At 41.3% G+C, this 22,242-nt stretch overlaps 1 protein-coding gene across 8 annotated transcripts in view; it reads right to left on the bottom strand.

Moving 5' to 3' along the window:
* Positions 1-22,242, bottom strand: part of GRIA1 (glutamate ionotropic receptor AMPA type subunit 1) — a 325,563-nt gene that overhangs the window by 31,747 nt on the left and 271,574 nt on the right. For all 8 annotated transcript variants that reach the window (XR_009551600.1, XM_060198022.1, XM_060198021.1 and 5 more), the window contains exons 12-13: positions 8,839-9,037; positions 4,773-5,020 (exon numbers count right to left, since the gene is read on the bottom strand). Coding sequence is in view for 7 of the 8 variants with exons in the window: in XM_060198022.1 (XP_060054005.1) it covers positions 4,773-5,020; positions 8,839-9,037 (447 nt within the window). In the remaining variant the exon portion in view is untranslated. The remainder of the gene's footprint in view (positions 1-4,772; positions 5,021-8,838; positions 9,038-22,242) is intronic.

The raw sequence follows: 22,242 nt of genomic DNA, 5'->3' as shown, positions 1-22,242 counted from the left end.
TAGGTGGGGAGCCAGGGGCTTGGACCAGGATCCTTATCCAGGTCTTTGCACTTTATACCATGTGTGCTTAACCCACTGTGCTACCTACCGCTGGCCCCTGAGAGTCATTCCTTTCTCAGACTAGAAGAGGTATGTGATAAAGTTTTCAGTGTGCTGCAGTGGCTTTCTGTGTGTAGACACTTCTAAAGAGTTTGTAGCTTTATGATTAGAGCTGTGTTAAAATATATTTTTCTATTATTCCAAATAATATGAAGAGGAAATTGATTCCATCTGATTACCTGTAAGCATAAGTTGCTTTCCAGTGGGGTTAGAGAAGACACTGATTGTTCCCCTACTCTTATTTCTCATCTGTCTTGCAAAGACTTTTCCAGGGATAAAATAGTAGCTCTTAGATCACTAGAGCAGATCCAGATGTATGTGGAATGTGGTTTTCTTTGACTCTAGGTATCTTTGTAAGAAAGGAAATGGCATCAAAGGTGGAAGGTAGAACAGTGATGGAAAGTGATGTGGGGGTGGGGGGAGATTATGTCTGTGTGTAAGTGTACACACACATTTTCTCTCTCTTTTTTTTCCCAATGGCATCTTTCATGGAACCTCTACACTACTATTTTCTAGCATGATTCATTTTAATACAGAGACATAGAGTCCCACAGAGGAAGTGAGGACTTTCCTAGCCCACAGTTGCATAGCTTTCTTCTTTTTTAAATCTTTTATTTATTATTAGATAGAGACAGACATAAATTGAGAGGGAAGGGGAAAGAGACAGAGAGACACCTATAGCTCTGCTTCACCACTATTGAAGCTTTCTCCCTGCAGATGGGGACCAGGGGCTTGAACCCAAGTCCTTGTACATTATAGTGTGTGCATTTGTCCAGTTGCACCACTGTCTGGCCTCCAGTTACATAGCCTTCTTAGGGTGATAATTAGCTTTCTGTTTCTGAATCAGGATGCTCTATGGACACTGTACCAGCAGCCATGGGAGATAAGGGAATATGAGAAAAGGTGGGTGGCCATTGGTTGGGTAGTCTTGACTTGCACATCAATGTCTGTCTGTGGTATAGACTTCTATTCATTATTCACTTCCTTTCTATTGCTTTTTCTCCAAATCAGCAAATGATTTTTATCTAGCAAAAATGTAAGCAACAAAATTCAGGTTTTAGAAAAATTACAGAGTTGAATATTGTCAGCACATTTCAGAATCTTGAGACATGCAAAAATCCATTAAAACAGTATTACTACTCAAAACAGTAATTATTGGGACATTAAAACAAGCAGCCACTTGCAACTTTGCTTGTAGAGCAGAGTTGCATGTCCTGGGTTCCTAATTTCATATTTTTCATTTTGGAGTTGATAGTTATTGTTTTGCCCTTGTGAATAGGAACCAAGAATCTGATCTAAGTCTGACTTTTAATGATGCTGTCAGTTGGAAATCTTGATCTTATAAGAAGTAATACCCTGGGGTTGAAATCTGACTCCTTTCTTATCAGTGGTGTCTGTCTGGTCTCCTTTTCTTCATCTATAAAATGGGGTCTTAGGCTTCTTAGAGACGTTGTGAGGACTACATAAGTTAATGTACATGCTGCATTGTGGAGCACGAAGCAAATACTCTGGTGACTTTTATTTCAGTTCAGTTATTTGAAAGACAGTTGATCTGAATTTTGGGTTCATGTTATATAAACATCAGTTTTTCTGGCTTTGGCATCTTGTTTCATTATTTTTCAAATAGGGACAAAAATCCTTTTTTAAAATTGGTGATTTAGTATAGATTTTACAAAATTATGGGATAATAGGGCTACAATTCAATACTGCTTGCACCAACTGGAGTTCCAGGAGCAACACATATATTTTTTTATTTTTTATTTTTGCCTCCAGGGTTATTTCTGGGGCTTGGTGCCTGCACAATGAATCCACTGCTCCTGGCGGCCATTTTTTCCCCATTGTTTTTGTTCGTGTTGTTTGTTATTATTGTTCTTGCTGCTTCTGTTGCTTCCTTGGATAGGACAGAGAGAAATTGAGAGAGGCGGGGAAGACAGAGAGGGGGAAAGAAAGATACTGGCAGACCTGCTTCACTGCCTGCAGGTGGGGAGCCAGGGCCTCAAACCAGGACCCTTGCTCTAGTTCTTGTGTTTTGCACTATGGGCTCTTAACCCAGTGTGCTATCTACCGGCCCCACAACAAACATCTTTTACACAGTTGGTTCTTACTTGGTTCTCTAATCTTACTGTCTCTTCTTCTTCTTTTTTTTTTAATAGAATACATTTTAAGAATTTATTTATTAATAGAAGTTTAGAGATGAAGTCATAGGGAGAGAAAACAGAAGAAGAAATACCTGCATACCTCACTTGTAGCAGTGCTCCACCACTTATGAAACTTCTCCTCTGCAGGTGCAGACTGGGGGTTTGAGTCTGATTCCTTGTACATGATAATGTATATGCTCTACTGGATGTGCCTGCCACCTCTCAGCCTCATCTCTCTTTATTGTTATTATTATTATTTTATTCATTGAATAGAGACAGCCAGAAATCAAGAGGGAAGGGAGTGTTAGAGAGGAAGAGAGACAGAGAGACATCTGTAACACTGCTTCAGTACTCACAAAGCTTCCTCCCTGCAGGTGGGGACTAGGGACTTGAACCTGGATCCTTATACATTGTAACATGTGCACTCAACCAGGCGAGATACTACCTGGCCCCCTCAGCCCCTCTCTCCCCTGCATATTCTGAGTCCCAGAAACACTGATATATATTTTTTTAATATTTCTTTCTCTCTCTTTCTTCCTTTCTCTTTCTTTCCCTCTCCCTTTCTTACTTCCTTCCTTCCTTTCTTTCTTTTTTTCTTTTAAATGCAACCAGGATTTTCACTGGAGCTTCATGCCAGCACTATGAATCTACTGCTCCTGGTGGCCATTTTTTCATTTCTGTTTTATTGAATAGGACAGAAAGATATTGAGAGAGGAGGGGGAAATAGGGTGAGAGAAAGATACCTGCAGACCTGTTTCATCACTCATGAAACATCTCCCCCACAGGTGGGGAGTGGGAGCTGGTTTATGGTGGTGTGGGAGATTGAACCTTGGACTTTGGAGCCTCAGGCATGAGAATCTCGTTGCATAACCATTATACTATCTACCCCTGCCTTCACTGCTAACAACTTTATTGTAAAGCAGTAGCCTTACAATAATCATCTTATACTTTTCACTATGGCTTTAATTTACATTTGACTTAGCCATTTTGTAGTTTGTATTTAAATGGGTATTTTTTTAAATTTATTGGACAGAGATAGCCAGAGATCTAGAGGGATGAGAGAGAGAGGAGAGGCAGAGAGACACCTGCCATACTGCTTCACCACTCAATGCTTTCCGCCTGCGGGTGGGACCAGGGGCTTGAACCAGGGTCCTTGTGCACTGTAACATGTGTGCTTAACCAAGTGTACCACCATCAGGCCTCCAGGGCAGTCTTTCTTTCTTTCTTTCTTTCTTTCTTTCTTTCTTTCTTTCTTTCTTTCTTTCTTTCTTTCTTTCTTTCTTTCTTACTTTCTCTCTCTCTCTCTCTCTCTCTCTCTCTTTCTTTCTTTCTTTCTTTTTTTTTCCTCGAGGGTTTTCACTGGGGCTTGGTGCCAGGTGACTACTAATCCACTGCTCCTGGAGGCTATTTTTCCCATTTTGTTGCTCTTGTTGTGGTTGTTATTGTTACTGTTGTTATAGCTGTTGTTGTTGCTAGATAGGACAGAGAGAAATCGAGAGAGGAGGGGAAGACAACGAGGAGGAGGAAAGAAAGACAGATACTTGCAGACCTACTTCACTACTTGTGAAGTGACCCCCCTGTAGGTGGGGAGCAGGGGCTCGAACCAGGATCCTTATGCCACTCCTTGCGCTTTGCATTATGTGTGCTTAACCTATTGCGCTATCGTCCAGCCCACAGGGTAGTATCTCTTTATCCAGCATATCTGGGCATTTTATAGTGTACTTTATTCCACCATGTTGGTGAGAATAAATGTTACTGAATTACCTGTATCTTTCTAAAGAGATACCTTTCTTTTGTAAATATTTATTATTTATTGGATAGATATGGCAGAGAGAAATTGAGAGAGGAGATGTGATGGAGAGGGAGAGAGAAATAGAGACACCTGTAGCATTATTTCACAACTTGTGAAGCTCCCCCCCACCCTGCAGTTTGAGACCAGGGAGCTGAACCTGGGTCCTTGCACATAGTAACATGTGCCAACTGGGTGTACCACTGCCCAAACCCTAAAGAAATATGTTTCTAGGGAAAAAAATAGTATTGCTATTCATTAGGACTGGTTTGACTTCCACACCCAGTGTCTCAAGACTCTCACAAATTGATTTTTCATTTGGACAGTTGGTTTTTGTTTCTTTTGAGACCAGTATTACAATCAACATATCTCATAGAGTCCAGGTTATTGAAGAATACTGTTCATGGCTTAGATGAATTCAGGGCATCTGATAAAGGATGATGCTACAGATCACATAACAGAAACACAAGGCTTACTGATGTTCAACACACTTGGAGGGGATGATAAGGCAAAGGGAAAGACGTGGGAATAACAACAGTCACAGCAAGCTGAGGCCCCCGGTCAATTTCCAACCTCAGGGCTGAAGGTCTCAGGTAGCTGGAATTTTTCAGGCTCACAGATATCCAAGAAGAGACCTCTTGACAGCTGGCACTGTGGCCTTGGAGTTATGTGGCAGGCACAGCAACTTCATTCCTGAGATAGGGAAGGCAGAGGCGGTACCAAGGAAGCAAATCTTGGCTACTTACCTCAGGGCGGAACCCTTGGGCGTCGCAATGCCATAGCCTTTGGAATCCAAGTTACCTCCCACCTTCATGGTATCACAGGGTTTCCGCTGCTCAATATACTCATTCATGGTAGATTCCAGAAGGTAGGCATATTTGCCTTTGGACTTCCTCACTCGAATCATGCCCTCCTCTGTGGTCCTCACAAAAACAGATGGTTCTGCTGACTTCATGTATGTCCACATCTTCTCAAACACAGCAATCTTAGATCTCTGGTAGGAGACAGGAGCAAAGCTGGGACTGAGTGCTGACTTTTGCTTGGAATTAACCCCCCTCAAACTAATGAAGAGCTGAGTATGGCTTGATCACACATTCATAAGTGAGATTAACTCAGGAAGAAATAAATTATGAGTGATTGCAAAATAAGAGGTTTAATTAGTACCAGTAGGTTTCAAACTACAAATATCTTGCAAGTACAGAATGAACAGCATAGCTCAGAATATTTTAATTACTGTGGAGCGATTATATTCCTCTTAAATATGGGGAGAGTTAGGAAACTGGGGCTCAGTCTGATGTTTAGGGTCAAGAACTTATCTTTCTTTTGCTGAGGTCAGCTTCTACTGATTGCAACAATGTGGAGTCTGGTTTCATTCTTGGGAGGCGGTAAAATTGAAGAGTGTTGGGACAGTGGGTCCTGTGTCCTCCCATGTAATAAGACCTGCCTTCAGAACATAAACTGCCAAGTGATAAAGCTAGTAACTTGGGATCTAATTTTGTCACTTTCCTGCTTTCTTCATTTTCTCTTAAACTCTTTTGGGTCTACCTGCCTTTGAAATTTACTTAGGTTACTTTCTTCACTTACTGTTCTGGTTCTCTCTAGCTACTTCCTGCTTGCCATTTCACAAATAAGAACAAATTCTATGTATTCTGAGATTATTAAATTGCAAGTGCAATACTTCTGAAACTAGTGGTCATCAAGATCAGGTATAAAGTTGATAGATATAGTTTGTAGACCTAAAAATCCCAAAGTTTTTCCACAAGTTCCAGATGATTCTAGTGTATGTGACTTGTGTGGCGGTTACTCTGTGAAAAAGTGTTTCTCCTTTGATAATCAGTAGGTGGCCTGGCTAGTCTGGTCATATTGCTAATTGTCTGGATTGGGTTTATGTAGAGGTGCCATGTTTGTGAGTGTCTCCTGAGGGGAGCATTCTTTTACCTTTTATGTCTGCTTCAGAGGATCTGATCCTGTACATAGTAGGCCCCAAATCAGGGCCACAATTTATCCCTCTGATTTAATATGTCCTTTTGCCAGGGATATTGGAGCCTGGCTTCTGAAAATGCCTTTAACATAGGCATGTGTTAAATATATATAAGTGACTTTAAAAAAGGAATTGCTAGATTCATACAACCTATTTAATCATAGTTGATATATAGACTAGTGACTTATGCAGTGTAAAATTATCATTATTGGGTGGACGGATTGTGGCACACCCATTTATGCATACATAGTATTAAGCACAAGGACCCTGGTTAGAACCCCTGCTCCCCCCTTGCAGGGGAATGCTTCATGAGCAGTGAAGCAAGTTTGCAGATGTCTGTCTTCTCTCCCTCCTCTATCTTCCCTCCTCAGTCAGTTTCTCTCTGTCATGTCAAATAAAAATAGAAAGGAAAAAATGGGGGAGGGAGAGAAGGCCGCCAGGAGCAGTGGATTTGCTGTAGGCACTGATCCCTAGCGGTAACTTTGGTGGCAAATAAATTTATCATTATCCATGCGATGTATTGTTTTCTTTGCATACAAATATCAATTTTTTTTAATTTTTAGATATTGACACCATGTGTTGGCAGAATTGATATACAATTAAGTGGCCATTTAAGTTAACTGAGCAATAGAGTTGTTTGGATCTGCAAAAAGTCTAGGCCTCAAAGCAAATAGTTACTGAGAGTTTCAAGGAGGCATTTGATAGAGTTTTAAGTCTGAGTAGTCTACAGTTAGATGAACTAGATGGCTTGGTTCCCCTTATGGTTTGCAGTCTAGAAGGGACTTTGGCTGGGGAGTAAGGAGCCTGATGTTAGTATTTTTTTCTATAACCCGCTTGCTGTTCAATGAGGAATCTGTACATGACGATCTTGTAGCCCTTTCTAACTTGAAATGCCTGATACCTGACTCTTTGCATTCAGGTATATCATTCAGGCATCAGTGTCAAGCCTAGGTTCAGCAGGGAATCAATTACAGAAGCCAGACCTTCAACCTTCTGCATCCCACAATGACCTTCGGTCCATACTTGCAGAGGGTTAAAGAATAAGAAAGCTATTGGGGATGGGATGGGATATAGAGTTCTGGTGGTGGAAATTGTGTGGAGTTGTACCCCTCTTATCCTATCGTTAGTCAATATTTCCTTTTTATAAATAAAAAATTTAAAAAGTAAAAAAAGAAAAGAAGACAGGAGAAATGGGAAGGAGTATTTCAAAATCAGGAAAGGTAATACTCAGAACCAAGCAATGCAGCTGTGGTGTGTCTAATATTACCTCACAGGAAAGAGGGAAATGTATAAATTCAGCTGTGACTAGATCTGTAGAAGATCATCCAAGCACAAAATCAACAAAACACACAGCAGGACAATTGCAAGATGCAATTTGACCTGCCAGGCTGGCTCAGTGGGGAGCAGGCAGGGATGGGTAGTGCTTTGGAGCCCTCTGGGCAAACATATGCAGAAAGTTAATATGTCCTCTCAGCCTCTCCTAGTGTTTTCGATTGGAGGCTCTGCTCACAGTTTGAGGAACAGACTAACATGAAAATCAAGCTCCAGGAATTCAGAGGCAGTGTGAGTGGCAGAGAGGCTAGGAGACATCCTCAGGTATTTGTTCTTGGATCTCTCCTATCACCAGCTACTCCCTTGGTCTCTCACATATCTTAATTAAACAGTTGACAGAGGATTAAGTAACTTTGGGGGGCTACCAAGCTCAGGCTGTCATCAGGACTGAAAACCACTTTTCAGAGATCTCCCTTCTTAAGCTTCTTTCCTTTTGCCTGTTGTTGTGGTCAATAATCTTGTCTTCCTATCTCCAAGGTGGTGGTGGGGTCATTCTCAGATATTGGAAAGATTCATGGCGCATATCTTGTCAGGGGAGAAAACTGCACAGTGTGGCAGTGAATGAGCTTGTACTGACAGCTAGGAGGCTTTCACTTGTATACCTTTTACCTTTCCATAGTTGGCTCTCTCATTTCTGTGTATTCTATAGAATAGGGGACTTTGGGCAAGTGACATCACCTTTCTGAGTTTTAGTCAGTGCTCTCTTTTGACAAAGGTGGTAAGAGTCCTTGCTACATGGTGTTGCCATGGAGACTAAATGGGAATAGAAATAAAATGCATAACTGGTGTCTGGCACATGATGTTCTGTAAGTGATTCAGTGACTACTGAAACTTAAGACCTTTTCCTCAGACTTTAGGGTAAAAATTCCCAATGCATGACTGGCTTTGTGTGCTAGTTTTCCTTCCTCTCTGCACAGTGGATTTTGAAATCAGTCACAGAAATTCTTTATATTGAACTTGGATGTGATTGAGAAGCCTTCTCAGCATAGACCCATCACTGCAGTGGATTGGTTAGGGTACAGACCCTATTGAAAATACAGATGTGCCCTTAGTTACAGATACATAGTATTGTGCCATGGATAGAGATATAATATGTTAAATGGGGGTGGGTAGTAGTGGACTTGGTTAAGTGCACTTGTCACCATGTGCAAGGGTCTTGGTTTGAGACCCCTGCTTCTCACCTGCATGTCTATAGGTGTCTTTCTCTCTCCCCCTCTCAATTTCTTTCTGTCAAATAAAACTGAAATAGAAAAAAAAGGAAAAAATGGCCACCAGGAGGCATGGATTCGTAGTGCTGGCACCAAGCCCCAGTGATAATACTGGTGGCAATAAAAAATATGTCAGATAACATTCATAAACACAAAAAACTTGGAAGTCTTTATAGATTCTTGTGTCTTGAATTAGCTAGAGAATTCTCAGTTTCTTTTGGGTCTCATTCTTCATAACAACAGAAGGAACGACAGAAGGGGACAGTTAGGCTAGATTTATTAATTTCCTACCCGGAAGAATTCCTTTGTGGATCCAGCTTCCAGTGTCCCATAAGCGATTTCTGTCTGCTTTGCAAGGTCCTCAGCACTCTCGATGGGGGACACCATTCTCTCTACAGTCAGGAAGGCAGCCAGGTTGGCTGTGTATGAGGAGATGATGATCAAGGTGAAGAACCACCAGACACCACCAACGATTCGGCCAGACAGGGACCTATAGGCCAAAGGGAGAGGTATCAGACAGAAGGACAGGTCTACTAGTTGTACCATGGAGGGTCAAGCACCAGCCTGAATCCCTTGACAGGACCCATAAAGCTCTCAGCACCCTTTTTTCTATAGGATATGGTAAATCATAAGTCAGAGAGATCTCCCTCTTTCTTCCACTATCATGGATGGAGAACGGAGTGGTTTCTGTGCTTCAGGGTAATACAGCCCATGGACACATATTTATAATTGCTTTCACACATACATGTGCCTCAGAATCCTTGACACTAGAGACACAGATATGTTAACACTTGTCCATGAGCATTCTTTCCTTTTCCCTTCCCTTCCCTTCCATCCCCCCTTCCCCCTTCCCACTTTCCCCTTCCCCCTTCCCCGTTCCCCCTTCCCCTTTTCCTTTCTCCTTTTCCTTTTCCCTTTCCTTTCCCTTCCCCTCCCCTCCCCTCTCCTTTCCTTTCTTTTCCTTTTCTTCTTTTTTTTTCCCACTAGGGTAATTGCTGGGGTTTGGTGCCTACACAATGAATTCACCACTCCTAGTGACCATTTTTTTTTTCTTTTTTCTTTATTTGAGAGAAATTCAGAGAGGAGAGGAAAGTAGAAAGGGAGAGATGCATTTGCAGTACTTGCTTCACCGTTTGTGACACTTCCCTCTGCAGGTGGGGTGTGAGGGCTTGAATTCATGTCTTTGTGCATGGTAATATGTATGTATACTTAACCAGGTATGCCACTGTCTATCCCTCAGTGAACATTGTTTTAAAGACAGTTGCCTACACACTTAATATTTGTGTGCACATATGTAAATGCAAACATTTACACAAACACAACATACATTCGGTGATGTTTAGAAATGTTTGACTGCCTTCTCATTATTTCCCTCTTCTTTGGTCAAAGCTACCAAGTGATGGGCAAGCAGGAAGAGATGGGAATACTTATTAGAAATATGAAAGATTGTAGCCACTGAAAAGAAAGTCACTGTTGAATATAGCCTAAATACTCTCTTTTCTCTGTACACCATGGAGAGAATGTGGCTGGAATATAAGACCAAGGGTATTTTGCTCTGGATCAAAATAGTAACATGACAATTGCACACAAGATGAAAAATAACTTCAGAGACTCCTGTTCTACAGTCCTGCTTAATACAATGTAGAAATCCTGCCTCCCTTCCCGAAGAGTTCCACCATATCTTCAGTCTGGTCTGCAGATTTTAAGCCCACTATTTTTACAACAGTATTAAGTAGTAATTTAGATATTTTATGGAGTGATTTTATGCAGTCGATAGACAGAGCATCAAATCTTATTGAACCAATCATATAGTGACAAGGTTATTTGCATTCCATTTCTCTTTATTTTTAAAAATATTTTATTTATTTATCCCCTTTTGTTGCCCTTGTTGTTTTATTGTTGTAGTTATTATTGTTGTCATTGTTGTTGGATAGGACAGAGAGGAATGGAGAGTGGAGGGAGAGACAGAGGGGGAGAGAAAGATAGACACCTGCAGACCTGCTTCACCGCTTGTGAAGTGACTCTACTGCAGGTGGGGAGCTGGGGCTCAAACTGGGATCCTTAGGCCGGTCTTTGTGCTTCACGCCATGTGTGCTTAACCCACTGCACTAACGCCCGACTCCCACTCCATTTCTCTTTCTATCCTGTTCAGTTTATTAGGGAAGTTTTCTGGTGCTACTATTGCTTTAAGTGCTTTCTAGCATGTATTGTCACAGCCTCAAGCTCAATAGTCTTCAGTAAGTGGCAGTGCTTAACTAGGAATCAAATGTTTAACAGCCAGAGAAGTCACCAATTCAAGCCCTGACTCTTATAGATAAGAAATCAGGAAAAGAAAGGAAAGAAGGAAGGAAAGAAGGAAGGAAGGAAAGAAAGAAGGGAGGGAGGATGGGAGGAAGGGAGGAAGGACAGAAAGAAGGAAGAAAGGAAGGAAGGAAGGAAGGAAGGAAGGAAGGGGAGGGGAGGAGGGAGGGAGGAAGGAATCAAGAATTACAAATCCCACTGACCTAGGAGCAGCCCTGTGTGGTTTGCCCACTTAGGTATGCAGTCTGTACTCTTAGCACAATGGGTCTTGCTCTTGTTTATCCTTCTAGAGGCTCCCACCCTTTTCATTAGTCACACTCTCCTCAGATCAACACATCAGCTCTGTTTCACTTTCACACCCCATCTCTTAGCCTTGGGCATATATAGTGTAGTTGTATCTGACATCTTTATGATTGTGTGACTGTTTCCCTAGACCAAACATTTCAGGACAGTAAAGAAATCTTATAGCATACTTGTGCAGTGTCTTAGCCTCAGCACAGAGTGCACAATACATAACATAGAGTACAGAACACAGAGCATATCTTCATCACAGAAAACCACTCAGTGCAGCCACACTCTTACTTACTGACTCTGTTCACATGGGATCTTAGAGACCAGGAAGTTTACAGGGCAATGGGAACTCAAGTCTTCTTAAGGTCAAGAATGTCTGGAGTAATGACTTCAAACTAAGTGTTCAAGATTATCCTCCTTTACCAACATGATGGAACTGAGACCCAGCTAAGGGCATCACCAAGGAATCAGTTACTCTTTATATGAAATACCTTTTCTCCATTATCCTGGTCTCATACTCTGATCAGGGTTTCTCTTAAATCCTTATTACATGAAGCACTCAGGAACATTATTTTTCATGTACATAGCAATGACAAAGGCCTCCACAGAACATGCCAGGTCTAAGGATTCTATTTGTCTGTTGTGTGTTAAGAAGTAGCTTAACCTGTGCAACATTCCCATCCTTGTCAGGCTAGCGACTTGAGAGAGGGATGACCCAGGAACCAAGCTCGTGGCGGTGAGGCATTTCAAATTTTTATTCATCCAAACGCCCCAGAGTCGGGTGGTAGCACACCTGGTTAAGTCATGTGGTGTAAACCACACTGGTCAGCGTCAGACTCCCAGTCTGCCTGCGTGCTCCTCCAGGCTGGACAATGAAAGAGGTAAGTCAGGAACGAAGGTGGCTTGACAATACCATCCATGGTTAGGAAAGGGATGGAGAAAGGTAAAAGGGGGCTGGGAAAGGTAGGGACTTCCTTAGCAGCTGTTGCTAGGGGTTTAACTGGTAGGATTAATAATACCCTGTGGGGAATTAGGGAGGAGACCTTAAGTCATTTGTAAGACAAAGTAGAAGACTGATATGTAGATAATAAAAGGGTGGGCCATAGTATCAGGGAATGCAGGGTGGAACAGGGGGAACTGGCTTAATGTTTTAAGGAAAGCCAGGCACCTGGAGGCAGAAAAATGCAGAGTACGTTGTGAGGCAGGGAGTCTGAAAAGATGAGGCAAACCTTGGAGGTTCTCATGTCCCTCTTTGCTTAGCTTCTTGGTAGAGAGAGAGACTGACAGGATAGACACACCCCTCAGGTCAAGCCCTGCCAGGCTCTACTATATACTCACAATTTCCCTACATATCCTCTTTTTGAAGATGCCAAAGAAAGAATTTGTTCCTTGACTGCAAGCAGATATTATCTTTGTGGCAATGGGAGGGCTGAATAAAGACATTCTTCAAGATCTGGGGAGATAGATTACCAGATTATACTTCTGAGATTCCCAGAAACCATAGCCCAATCCTAGGCACCATCATAAGCTAGAGTTGAGCAGTGCTCTGGTTTCCTCTTCCCTCATGTCTCTATTTTCATAAAAATGAATCTTAAAAAAGGTCACTCTTCAAAAATAAGGTGTATTATCTACAGCTTAGTTTGCATTTGAACTTTGAGAAGAGCTATGAGTTTGAGGGCCCCACTTCATTTCCTTTTTTGATATTTATTTTATTTATTCCCTTTTGTTGCCTTTATTGTTTTATTGTTGCAGTTATTGTTGTTGCTATTGATGTTATTGTTGTTGGATAAGACAGAGAGAAATGGAGAGAGGAGGGGAAGACAGAAAGGGGGAGAGAAAGATAGACACATGCAGACCTGCTTCACCCACCCTGGAGGTGGGGACCTGGGGGCTCGAACGGGGATCCTTATACCAGTCCTTGCGCTTTGTGCTATCTGCACTTAATCCACTGTGCTACTGCCCAACTCCCAGCCCCACTTCATTTCATACATAGGGAATCAAAAGTGTGCCCTCTATTCAGTAACTTTGCATTTTCCCAAATTCATACTGGAGGCAAGGAGCTGGAGCAAAGAAGTCAAGACAGGGAGTGAGAGTCTTTGCCATTTCTCTAACAAACTCTATAACTTTGGCAAGTCTTCTCATTATGTAAAGTTGGTAAGACTTACCCTACTTTGTGATGCAAAATCTAGGCTTTCAGAACTATCAAGACACTCAGTATGTTCTTTGCCACTGGCTGATATATACTACTTTTGGAATTTAAATGGTAGAGTGGAAAGCAATTTGAAGAGTACTATTGAAATACAAGACATTATTTTTTATGATGATGATTATTCTACCAGGGAGCCACTGGAAAAAACAGCACTTTTCTTGGTAGGGAAGGAACAGTTGTGATTTGAACCTCTTGGGGGTCTGGATAGTTACCTGCATTTTTGAGCCTCATAACTTGGTGTAGCTCTTCCCCACACTCCCTATGTAACTGGAGAATCTCTTATAGCCTCTCAGAGAATACTTGTATAGCTTCTTGGATTATCACCTTACTTGATAAAATTTCATTACCCTGGGGAGTGGATGGTAGAAGGATGATGTCCCCATTTGACAATGAATAAATTGCATTTTCAAGGTGTAAAGTGACTCACCAGAGTCATATGGTGTGACAGTGGTGATGCTATCCCTGGGTACCAGGGATTCCTGTTCCTTATGCAGCTCTCCAGTCACTCCAAACATGCATTTTCTCAGTAAATTCTGATTCCCTTGTAGCTAGCTAGACATGAATTTCTTCAGTCACTCTATCACTATGATGCTGGTTCATCCCCTTGCAAGTGGGGACCAGGAACTTGAAACAGTGCCCTTGCACATGGTGATGTGTGTTCTTTACTGAAAGCACCACTGCTTGCCTGCCAACTGATGATTTATTTATTGTTATTATTTTAAAATTTTAATTTATTTGTTATTGGATAGAGACAGAAAATAAGAGGGGAGGGGGGATAGTCAGGGAGTGCTACAGAGAGACACCTGCAGCATTGCTTCACCACTCTGAAGTTTTTCCCCTGCAGGTGGAAACTAGGGGCTTGAACCCGGCTCCATAGGTATTGTAATGTGCTTAACCAGGTGCACCACTGCCTGGGCCCTTATGTTTAATTTTATAATTACTTATATATTTATTTTTTATCCAGAGCACTTCTCATCTCTGGTTTATGGTGGTGCTGGGGAAATGAACCTGGGAGCTCAGAACCTCAGGCGTGTAAGTCATTTTGCATGACCATTATCCATCCTTTCTTCTTTTTTCTTTCCCTCTCTTTTTTTCTTTCTCCTTCCTTCCTCCCCTTTCCCCTCCCTCTGTCCTTCCATATCGCCCTTCCTTCCTTCATTTCTGGCTTTCTGTATCTCCATCTTCTGTCTTTTTTTTTTTTTTTATAGAGACTGAAGTGTGTGTGTGTGTGTGTTCATATGTGCATATGTGCATGCACACAGAGAGCAATATCTGCAGCACTGCTCCACTGCTCCCTGAAAGTGAAGACTGGATGCTTAAACCCAGGTTTAATTTACCAGAGTTGGTAAATTCTTACGTATCTTAGAAGTTGTAGATTTGTGCAGACTGTCTCTTATAGTAAAAGATGTTTTTTCCCTTTTGTTAATAAGACATGAAATGCATTATTATTTTTTAGATTAAAATGTATCTACTTATTTATTTTTTTACTTCTTTTTTATTATTATTTTAATGTATAAAATGGAAACACTGACAAGACTATAGGATAAGAGGGGTACAATTCCCACCACCAGACCTCCATATCCCATCCCCTCCCCTGATAGCTTTCCTATTCTTTAACCCCTTGGGAGTATGGACCCAGGGTTATTATGGGGTGCAGAAGGTGGAAAGTCTGGCTTCTGTAACTGCTTCCCCCCTGAACATGGATGTTGACAGGTTAATCCATACTCTCAGCCTGTCTCTCTCTTTCCCTACTGGGGCAGGGCTCTGAGGAAGCAGAATTCCAGGACACATTGATGGGGTTATCTGTCCAGGGAAGTCCAGTTGGCATCATGGTAGTAGCATCTGGAACCTGGTGGCCCAGGCAAGACAGAGACCCTCTATTTTATTTATTTATTTATTTATTTTATTTTTATTTATACAAAGGGAACACTAACAAAAACCATAGGGTAAGAGGAGCACAACTCCACACAATTCTACCACCAGAACTCCGTATCCCATCCCCTCCCCTGATAGTTTTCTTATTTTTCATCCCTCTGGAAGTATGGACCCAGGGTCATTATGGGGTGCATAAGGTGGAAGGTCTGGCTTCTGTAATTGTTTCTTTGCTGAATGTGGGCATTGACAGGTCACTCCATATTCCCAGCCTTTCTCTCTCTTTCCCTAGTGGGGTGGGGCTCTGGGGAAGCAGGGCTCCAGAACCCATCTTCCTCAGGTGGAAGATAGAGTATGTTGTTCAGCCTTCCATGGAACATTCCCTATAATTTTTGATACACTATGGGGGCCCACAAAGGGGTCTATTTTGTTGTTCCTGATAGAGATGACTGGTAACAATGGAGAGAGGGATTTATTCAAGTTCTAGGACCATCATGTCTGTTTGGGAATCTCAGGATCCCCAACTCGGGCCTCAGCTGATAGGGTGGCCTGATAGTGACTAAATAGTCATTGTTAAACTATGCTGTATATTATATAAAGTCTCTTGCCCTATTCAGCTTTTGCAGTCCTTACTTTGATGAGATTAGCTTTGGGGTGACTAAAGGAAGTGTAATAGGAAGTAGGTGAGGAGGATGTCTGAGTCTAAGTAGAAACTATTTCATTAGGAACTTTATGGTACATTATTAAAAGGATACTTTAATACTAATGGAAGATATAAGGCTCTGATGGGACCACTCTCTGGGTCCTGATGGTTAGGTATCTTCCTCTTATTCTGATCATGGGTTAGGATTCACTCTGACCTGTTAGTGCATAATTCTAATCTCTCAGCTTGGATTTGTTCCTATAGATAGGGTTGGCAAACTGTTCCTGTAAAAGAAAGGTAGTGAATATTTCAACTCTGCAGAGCTTCCACTCTTCTTGTCATCTTTATCTCTGTCATTGTAACATGGAAGCCCCCATGAATAGTTAGTGAACCTACATGGACCATTAAAATTTCCATTACAGCACAAAGTGCAAGGACCTGTGTAAGGATCCCTCTTTGAGCCCCCGGCTCCCCACCTGCAGGTGGGGAAAACAGGTGGGGAAAAAGGTCTGAAGGTGTCAAAATGTCCATTACATAAATGTACCTCAACTATATTTGTTATGATAGCTATTGTCTCTTCTTCATAGCCTCAGTCCAACTATGAATAAAATTCTCAGAAATTTGATGTTAATAGTGGTGGTCAAGAAATGATTTATTATCTGCCTAGTTACTAGCACTTCCACACACTCAGATGATATATTACAGTGATTTATCATAAGTTACTTCTTTGCTGTCCTTGGGAGGAAGTAGAGGATAGTGGCAAAGAGAACAGATCCAGGGGAACAACACAGCAGAATGGAGCCTGCCATGTATGACTTTGGACAAGTCACTACATTTTTTTGTTGTATGTATTTCCTTACAAAATGGAATAATTCTAGTATTCATTTTAAAGTTGTTCTTAGAATTAGAAAAGAAGACCCAGTGAGATAATTCACTTTGGAATATGCCTGTTTTGCCACATGCAATCATGATTTGAACCCTAGTCACTGGAAAAAGGTTGGTGCTGCTGTAGTGTCTATATGTTGCTCTCTTATCTAAAAAAAGTTGACCCAGAGAAATGCAGCCTCAGTGACAAGGAAAAAAGAAAAGAAAAGCCAGGGAATTGGCTTAGAAATACGGTATCTGCTTTGTATACATAAGATCCCAGGTTTTATCTCCAGCACTACCTGAGAGCAAGAAAGATGAAAAAATAAGTGGAACTCTATGGATGATGGTATAGTACTTTGGTTTCTTTCTGTCTTATAAGTAAATAAAAATTTGGCTGAGGACTCAGTGGTAGATTGCATGCTGTTCTTGTACAAGGCAGTATATTTGATTTCTAGCATCATATTAGAGAAAAATAATTTTTTAAAAAGAAAGTGCAGAGGAGACATGTAGAGTAGACATTTCAGGATGAAGGTTTCAGATAGTGTGAGCAGTAGTGATGTGGTGAGGGAGGGAAGCAGATCCCTGGCCTGGGACCAATGAAGCAGAGTTTTGGGGCCAGTGAAAGGGGCTGTGAAAGGTCATTAAACATTAAATCAATCTTTGATCTCCCCAACCTCTTCAACAGGACTTCTCCAGCAAATAATTATTTTATTTATTTAACAAATGTGCCCAGTATCCCACAGATAAAGGATACAGAAGGGACACCTCCTGTGTGCCTTCATTCATTGGAGTTTAAGAAGTCACTGAGCTCAGCTCATTTCCTTTTTTCATCTCCTGCAAATAACCATTTTTAAGATATTATGGAACTAGGCATGAGTGTTAAGTCTCAGATGGTCTGCCTCTAGTTTATAGGGAGAAAAACAGTCCATTTTGACTAAATTACTGAGCCAAGTTATGTTGAAAGAGTAACTCACTGGGCATCAGGCAGTGAGATTCCTAGACCTGGGTAACCAGCTCCTGTCGACGGGCAGCAAGTCCATTGATGAGGTCACTTAATCCAAAACACTGCATCAGGGTACAAATTATATGTTTGCCTCCAGCTGCAGATCCCTTAGCTATTTCCCCCAGGACAAGTTGTTTATTTTAATTGTCTCAGCTTTGCTTCCTGTGTCCAGTCATCCAGGGGGATGACCCTTATTTTCTAGTGAGTCTTCATTTGGGACAAAGGATTGATCACACTCTCAGGAGAACCAGCTTTGGGTGAACCAATGTACAGTTTCCAAGATGGAAAGATATTCTGCCTTTTTTTTTTTCACTTAGATGAACGCTGGGCATATTTGGTTTCTTTTCTTTTCTTTCTTTTTTCTTTTTCTTTTTTTCTTTTGCCAGCAGGTTTATCTCTGAAGCTCAGTGCCTGTACAACAAATCCATCAATCAGCTACACTTTTTTCTTTTTAATTAATTAATTAATTGGATAGAGAGAGCCAGAAATTGAGAGGGAAGGGGGAGAGAGAGACAGAGAGAGAGAAAGAGAGAGAGAGAGAGAGAGAGGGAGGATAGACAGGCCTGTGGCCCTGCTTCACCACTCGTGAAGCTTTCCCCCTGCAGGTGTGGACTGGGGGTTTTTTATTTTTAAGTAGAAACAGAGAGACAAGGAGGGGGGAGGGGAAGATAGTGAGGGAGAGAAATAGTGAGACACCTACAGCACTGCTTCACTCTTGAAACTTTCCCTCGGAAGTGGAGAACAGGGAGACCAATGGAGTACATGGATCCTTGCACATGGGAAAGTGTGCATCCGACCACTTTTGTTTCACGGTCTCTTCTACCCCACCCCACACACCTCTCACTGTACATGAGTTTCTGGTTCACTCTCTTTGGTTTTGGTTTTCTTGTCTAAAAATGGAGGTTATGAGCTTCATCAATTGTACATATTTTATGAATACATCTAATCTTGCATGTGACACAGATTTAACAAGGCTCAGGATGTCAGCTATTATGAGTTCCACTGAAAACATTTCTCTTCTGGGTAACCACTATACTCCCTGTGCAAGCTAGCCTTTCTCAGCCTCTTTTGTTGGATCTGGTTCTGGTTCTGATTTTGCTCCTCCTCCTCTTCCTTTTCTCTCAAGCTCCTGGCATATCTTGAGTTCATCATTAGCTTCTTCCATCTCTCTGTACTGCCCTAGATGATCTTCACACATAGATACCAGTAACCATCCCCTACTCCCAATTAAAATCTCCAGTACTCCTCACATCTCACTGCTTATATGATACCTCAAACCTGAAACCTCCAAAACTAAATCCTTAAAGAACTACCACTGTGAAGCCCAAATAAACATGATATTTCCATCTTTCTCATATCTGGAAATGGCATTACTGTTCATACTATTCATTCCAGACCCAAGGGAGACATTTCTGACTGCTCTCTTTCCTTCCTTCACCTAGTTCATTCAGTCTACTCATTCCCCATAGTACTAGAGACTACTATGCTAGATATCAGTATTCCTTCTTCCTCCTGTCTTTGTTCACCCATGTCCAAATGTTAACTGAAGATATCTTTAGAAACTGTACACAGGATCATGTTCTTCCCTGCCTCATGTAAAGTCTGTTTCACTGAGAAAAATAAAGACCAAAAGCTCTCCCATGGTCATTTGTATCCTATTGACCTCCAATGTCTACTTGTACCCTCTTTTCTGCCATAACTTGGCTTGTAGGCTTTTTTTAATTTTTAATTTTTTTGAACAGCTCAAGACTCATGCATGTACAATTTCACTTCTGCTGGGCAGCTTTTTCATTAAGATAGGGAAAATGATGAAGAGACACTATATCACCAGACCTGATCTCAGTTTCTTCCTTCTTTAAGGAAGAAAATAAATCTGTCTTGACTAATTATTGAGTTGACTTGTGTTGAAAGAGCAGCTCACTGGGTATCAGGCATTGATATTCCTAGACCAGGGAAATAGCTTGTGTTACATGCAGCAATTCCATTGACATGCCCACTTAATCCAAAACACCATATTCATTATTAATGACCTCACTCCTTCCATTCATATAGCTTACTGAGTTCAGACTGTGTCACCCAGTGTTCTGTTCATGAATAGCTTCTACCTCATGTTAAGTGGCTGTTGAACACAAAGTGAACAGGGGAAAGGCTGCACAATGTTTATTGAAGACTGCCAATAAACTACACTTGATGGGGGAATATGTGAGGTGTTTCTTCTCAAGGACATCAAAGGAAGCATGTGACTCTTACAGAAATAACTGTGATACCTAGGTAGGGTCAGAGGTTGAAGGGGGGAAACATATCCTGCTGCTAGTAAAATAATTCATATGCTAGAACATTGAACTCTCATGCCTACATTCCCCCTGCTCAGTAAAATAAGCATTCACAAAACATATCCCTCTGGAAAAACCATGACAGGCCATGGAGGCATGGGGCTGTGACAGTAGAGGTAGGTTCTGAACACTGGAAGGGTATTTCCTGGATCAAGAATTTCCCTTTATCTAAATGAATCACCTAGTAACTGAGTTCTGACTTCATATACTACAAATTGCTTTTGGCATTATGTTTCTAAACCTACCCCTCTCTTTAGAGCCCTTTTGATAGATTAGTAAACTGAAGTGCAGAGTTGAGATGACCTTAGATTACAAAGCAAGTGTAGGAGCCTGAATGTGGAACAGATTCATGGGATTCCTCTGGTCTGACATCCCTGTTCTGCGAGAAGATACCTTGGGCCAGGTCTTCAGCCTCCTCTCTCCAGATTCTTTAATGCCCAAACATGCTCACCTGCAGTTCCTTGACACAAAGGAATATTTGGCGTCACTGGTGTTAAAAATGAGACTTCTTCCACATGTATTTTTGGGTTTAAGTTCTTAGAAGAAGCCTCTTTCTTTTTATAGTTAGCTGCCTCTGCTGGCCAGCCCATAATATCAAAACATATGGTTTTCGTTTATCAAGGGCCCTCCTAAGAACGCCTACAATCTGCTGGTATATCAAAGGATTTCAGGAAGGAGAGAGGTTCTGAGGGCCTGGGTGGCTGCTTCATAGGCCAGGGGAGAACCTTTGCCATCCTCTGTAATTTCACAATTTCACAGACCTGGTATGTGTAGTTTCTAGAGTTGAGAGCATTTTTACACTGGGAAGATGTTTTTTTTTTTTTTTTCTTCAAAATAAACCCCAAATTTGCACCAAATGGGAGACAAAATTATGTTCTTCTGCTTTCATGGAAGTATTGTTAGCTTAACATAAGATACAGGAAAAGCAGTTAAATGACTTTAAATGACTGATTGGAAATCTTCAATTTTCCAGGTATTTTTCACCTTGCCCTATTTCCCCATGATCTCTGCCCAGTTAGCAAGCCATACCCCACAGAGGTGAGGGACCACTGCTTGTTGTCATTTAAGACCCCTCAATCATTTTGTTAGAGGGACATTTAATGCCTTCTCAAACAGTAAAGACAATTATAAGTAGGATTTTAGTAGCATGTATGCCCCTAATCCTACCCTTGCCAGTGATCAGCTGTGGTTTAGGACAAATTTGTCTATATCTCTGAGATGCACATAGTACATTTTTTGGTGACATGGACTTAGTATGAGAAAAACATAAAAGGGTATAGAAGCAGTTTCAGAAATGAAAATGACATGGGAGGAGGTTTTGCATGTGCCATGAAATGACATAGTAGGTTCTAGAATAATTTATACTATTACATTTGGAAACTCAACTTTGACAAAGAAATGTCTGGAAAGATGCAAATTAAGTTTTTTTTTTTTTTTTACCAGAGTCATCTAGAAGACAGGATTATAGACTCTTAAAAAAAACCAACCCATTTCTATTTTCTAATTGTTTAAATGAATACCTACACTTATAGTATGTGGCAAATTAGAACTTACTATGGTTGGGAGTTGGGCGGTAGTACAGCGGGCTAAGTGTATGTGGTGCAAAGCACAAGAATCCTGGTTTGAGCCCCCGGCTTCTCACTTGCAGGGGAGTCGATTCAGAAGTAGTAAAGCATTTCTGTAGATGTCTATCTTTCTCTCCCCCTTTCTATCTTCCCCTCCTCTCTCCATTTCTCTCTGTCCTATCCAACAACTATGACATCAGTAACAATAATAACTAAAACAATTTAAAAAAGGGCAACAAAAGGGAATAAGTAAATAAATAAATATTAAAAAAAGAATTTGGTGTAGTTGAAATTATGGACTGTGGAATCATCAGAACTGGATTCGATGGCTTGGGGAAGTGAACTCTTCTGAGTTTTGGCTTTGTCATCTATAAGATGAAAATGATAGGGAATCAGGTGGTAGCGCAGTGGGTTAAGTGCACAGGGTGCAAAGCGCTGGCATTAAGGCTCTTCACCTGCAGGGGAATCGCTTCACAAGAGATGAAGCAGGTCTGCAGGTGTCTATCTTTCTCTCCCCTTCCTCTCTCCATTTCTCTGTCCTATCTAATGACAATGACATCAGTAACAACAACAATAATAACTACAACAACAATAATAAAAGACAAAGGCAG

Source organism: Erinaceus europaeus, chromosome 9 (genome assembly GCF_950295315.1).
Source record: "Erinaceus europaeus chromosome 9, mEriEur2.1, whole genome shotgun sequence".
Classification (NCBI taxonomy): Eukaryota; Metazoa; Chordata; class Mammalia; order Eulipotyphla; family Erinaceidae; genus Erinaceus; species Erinaceus europaeus.
Note: the sequence above shows the minus strand (reverse complement) of the source record. Positions and strands in the feature narration are given on the sequence as shown.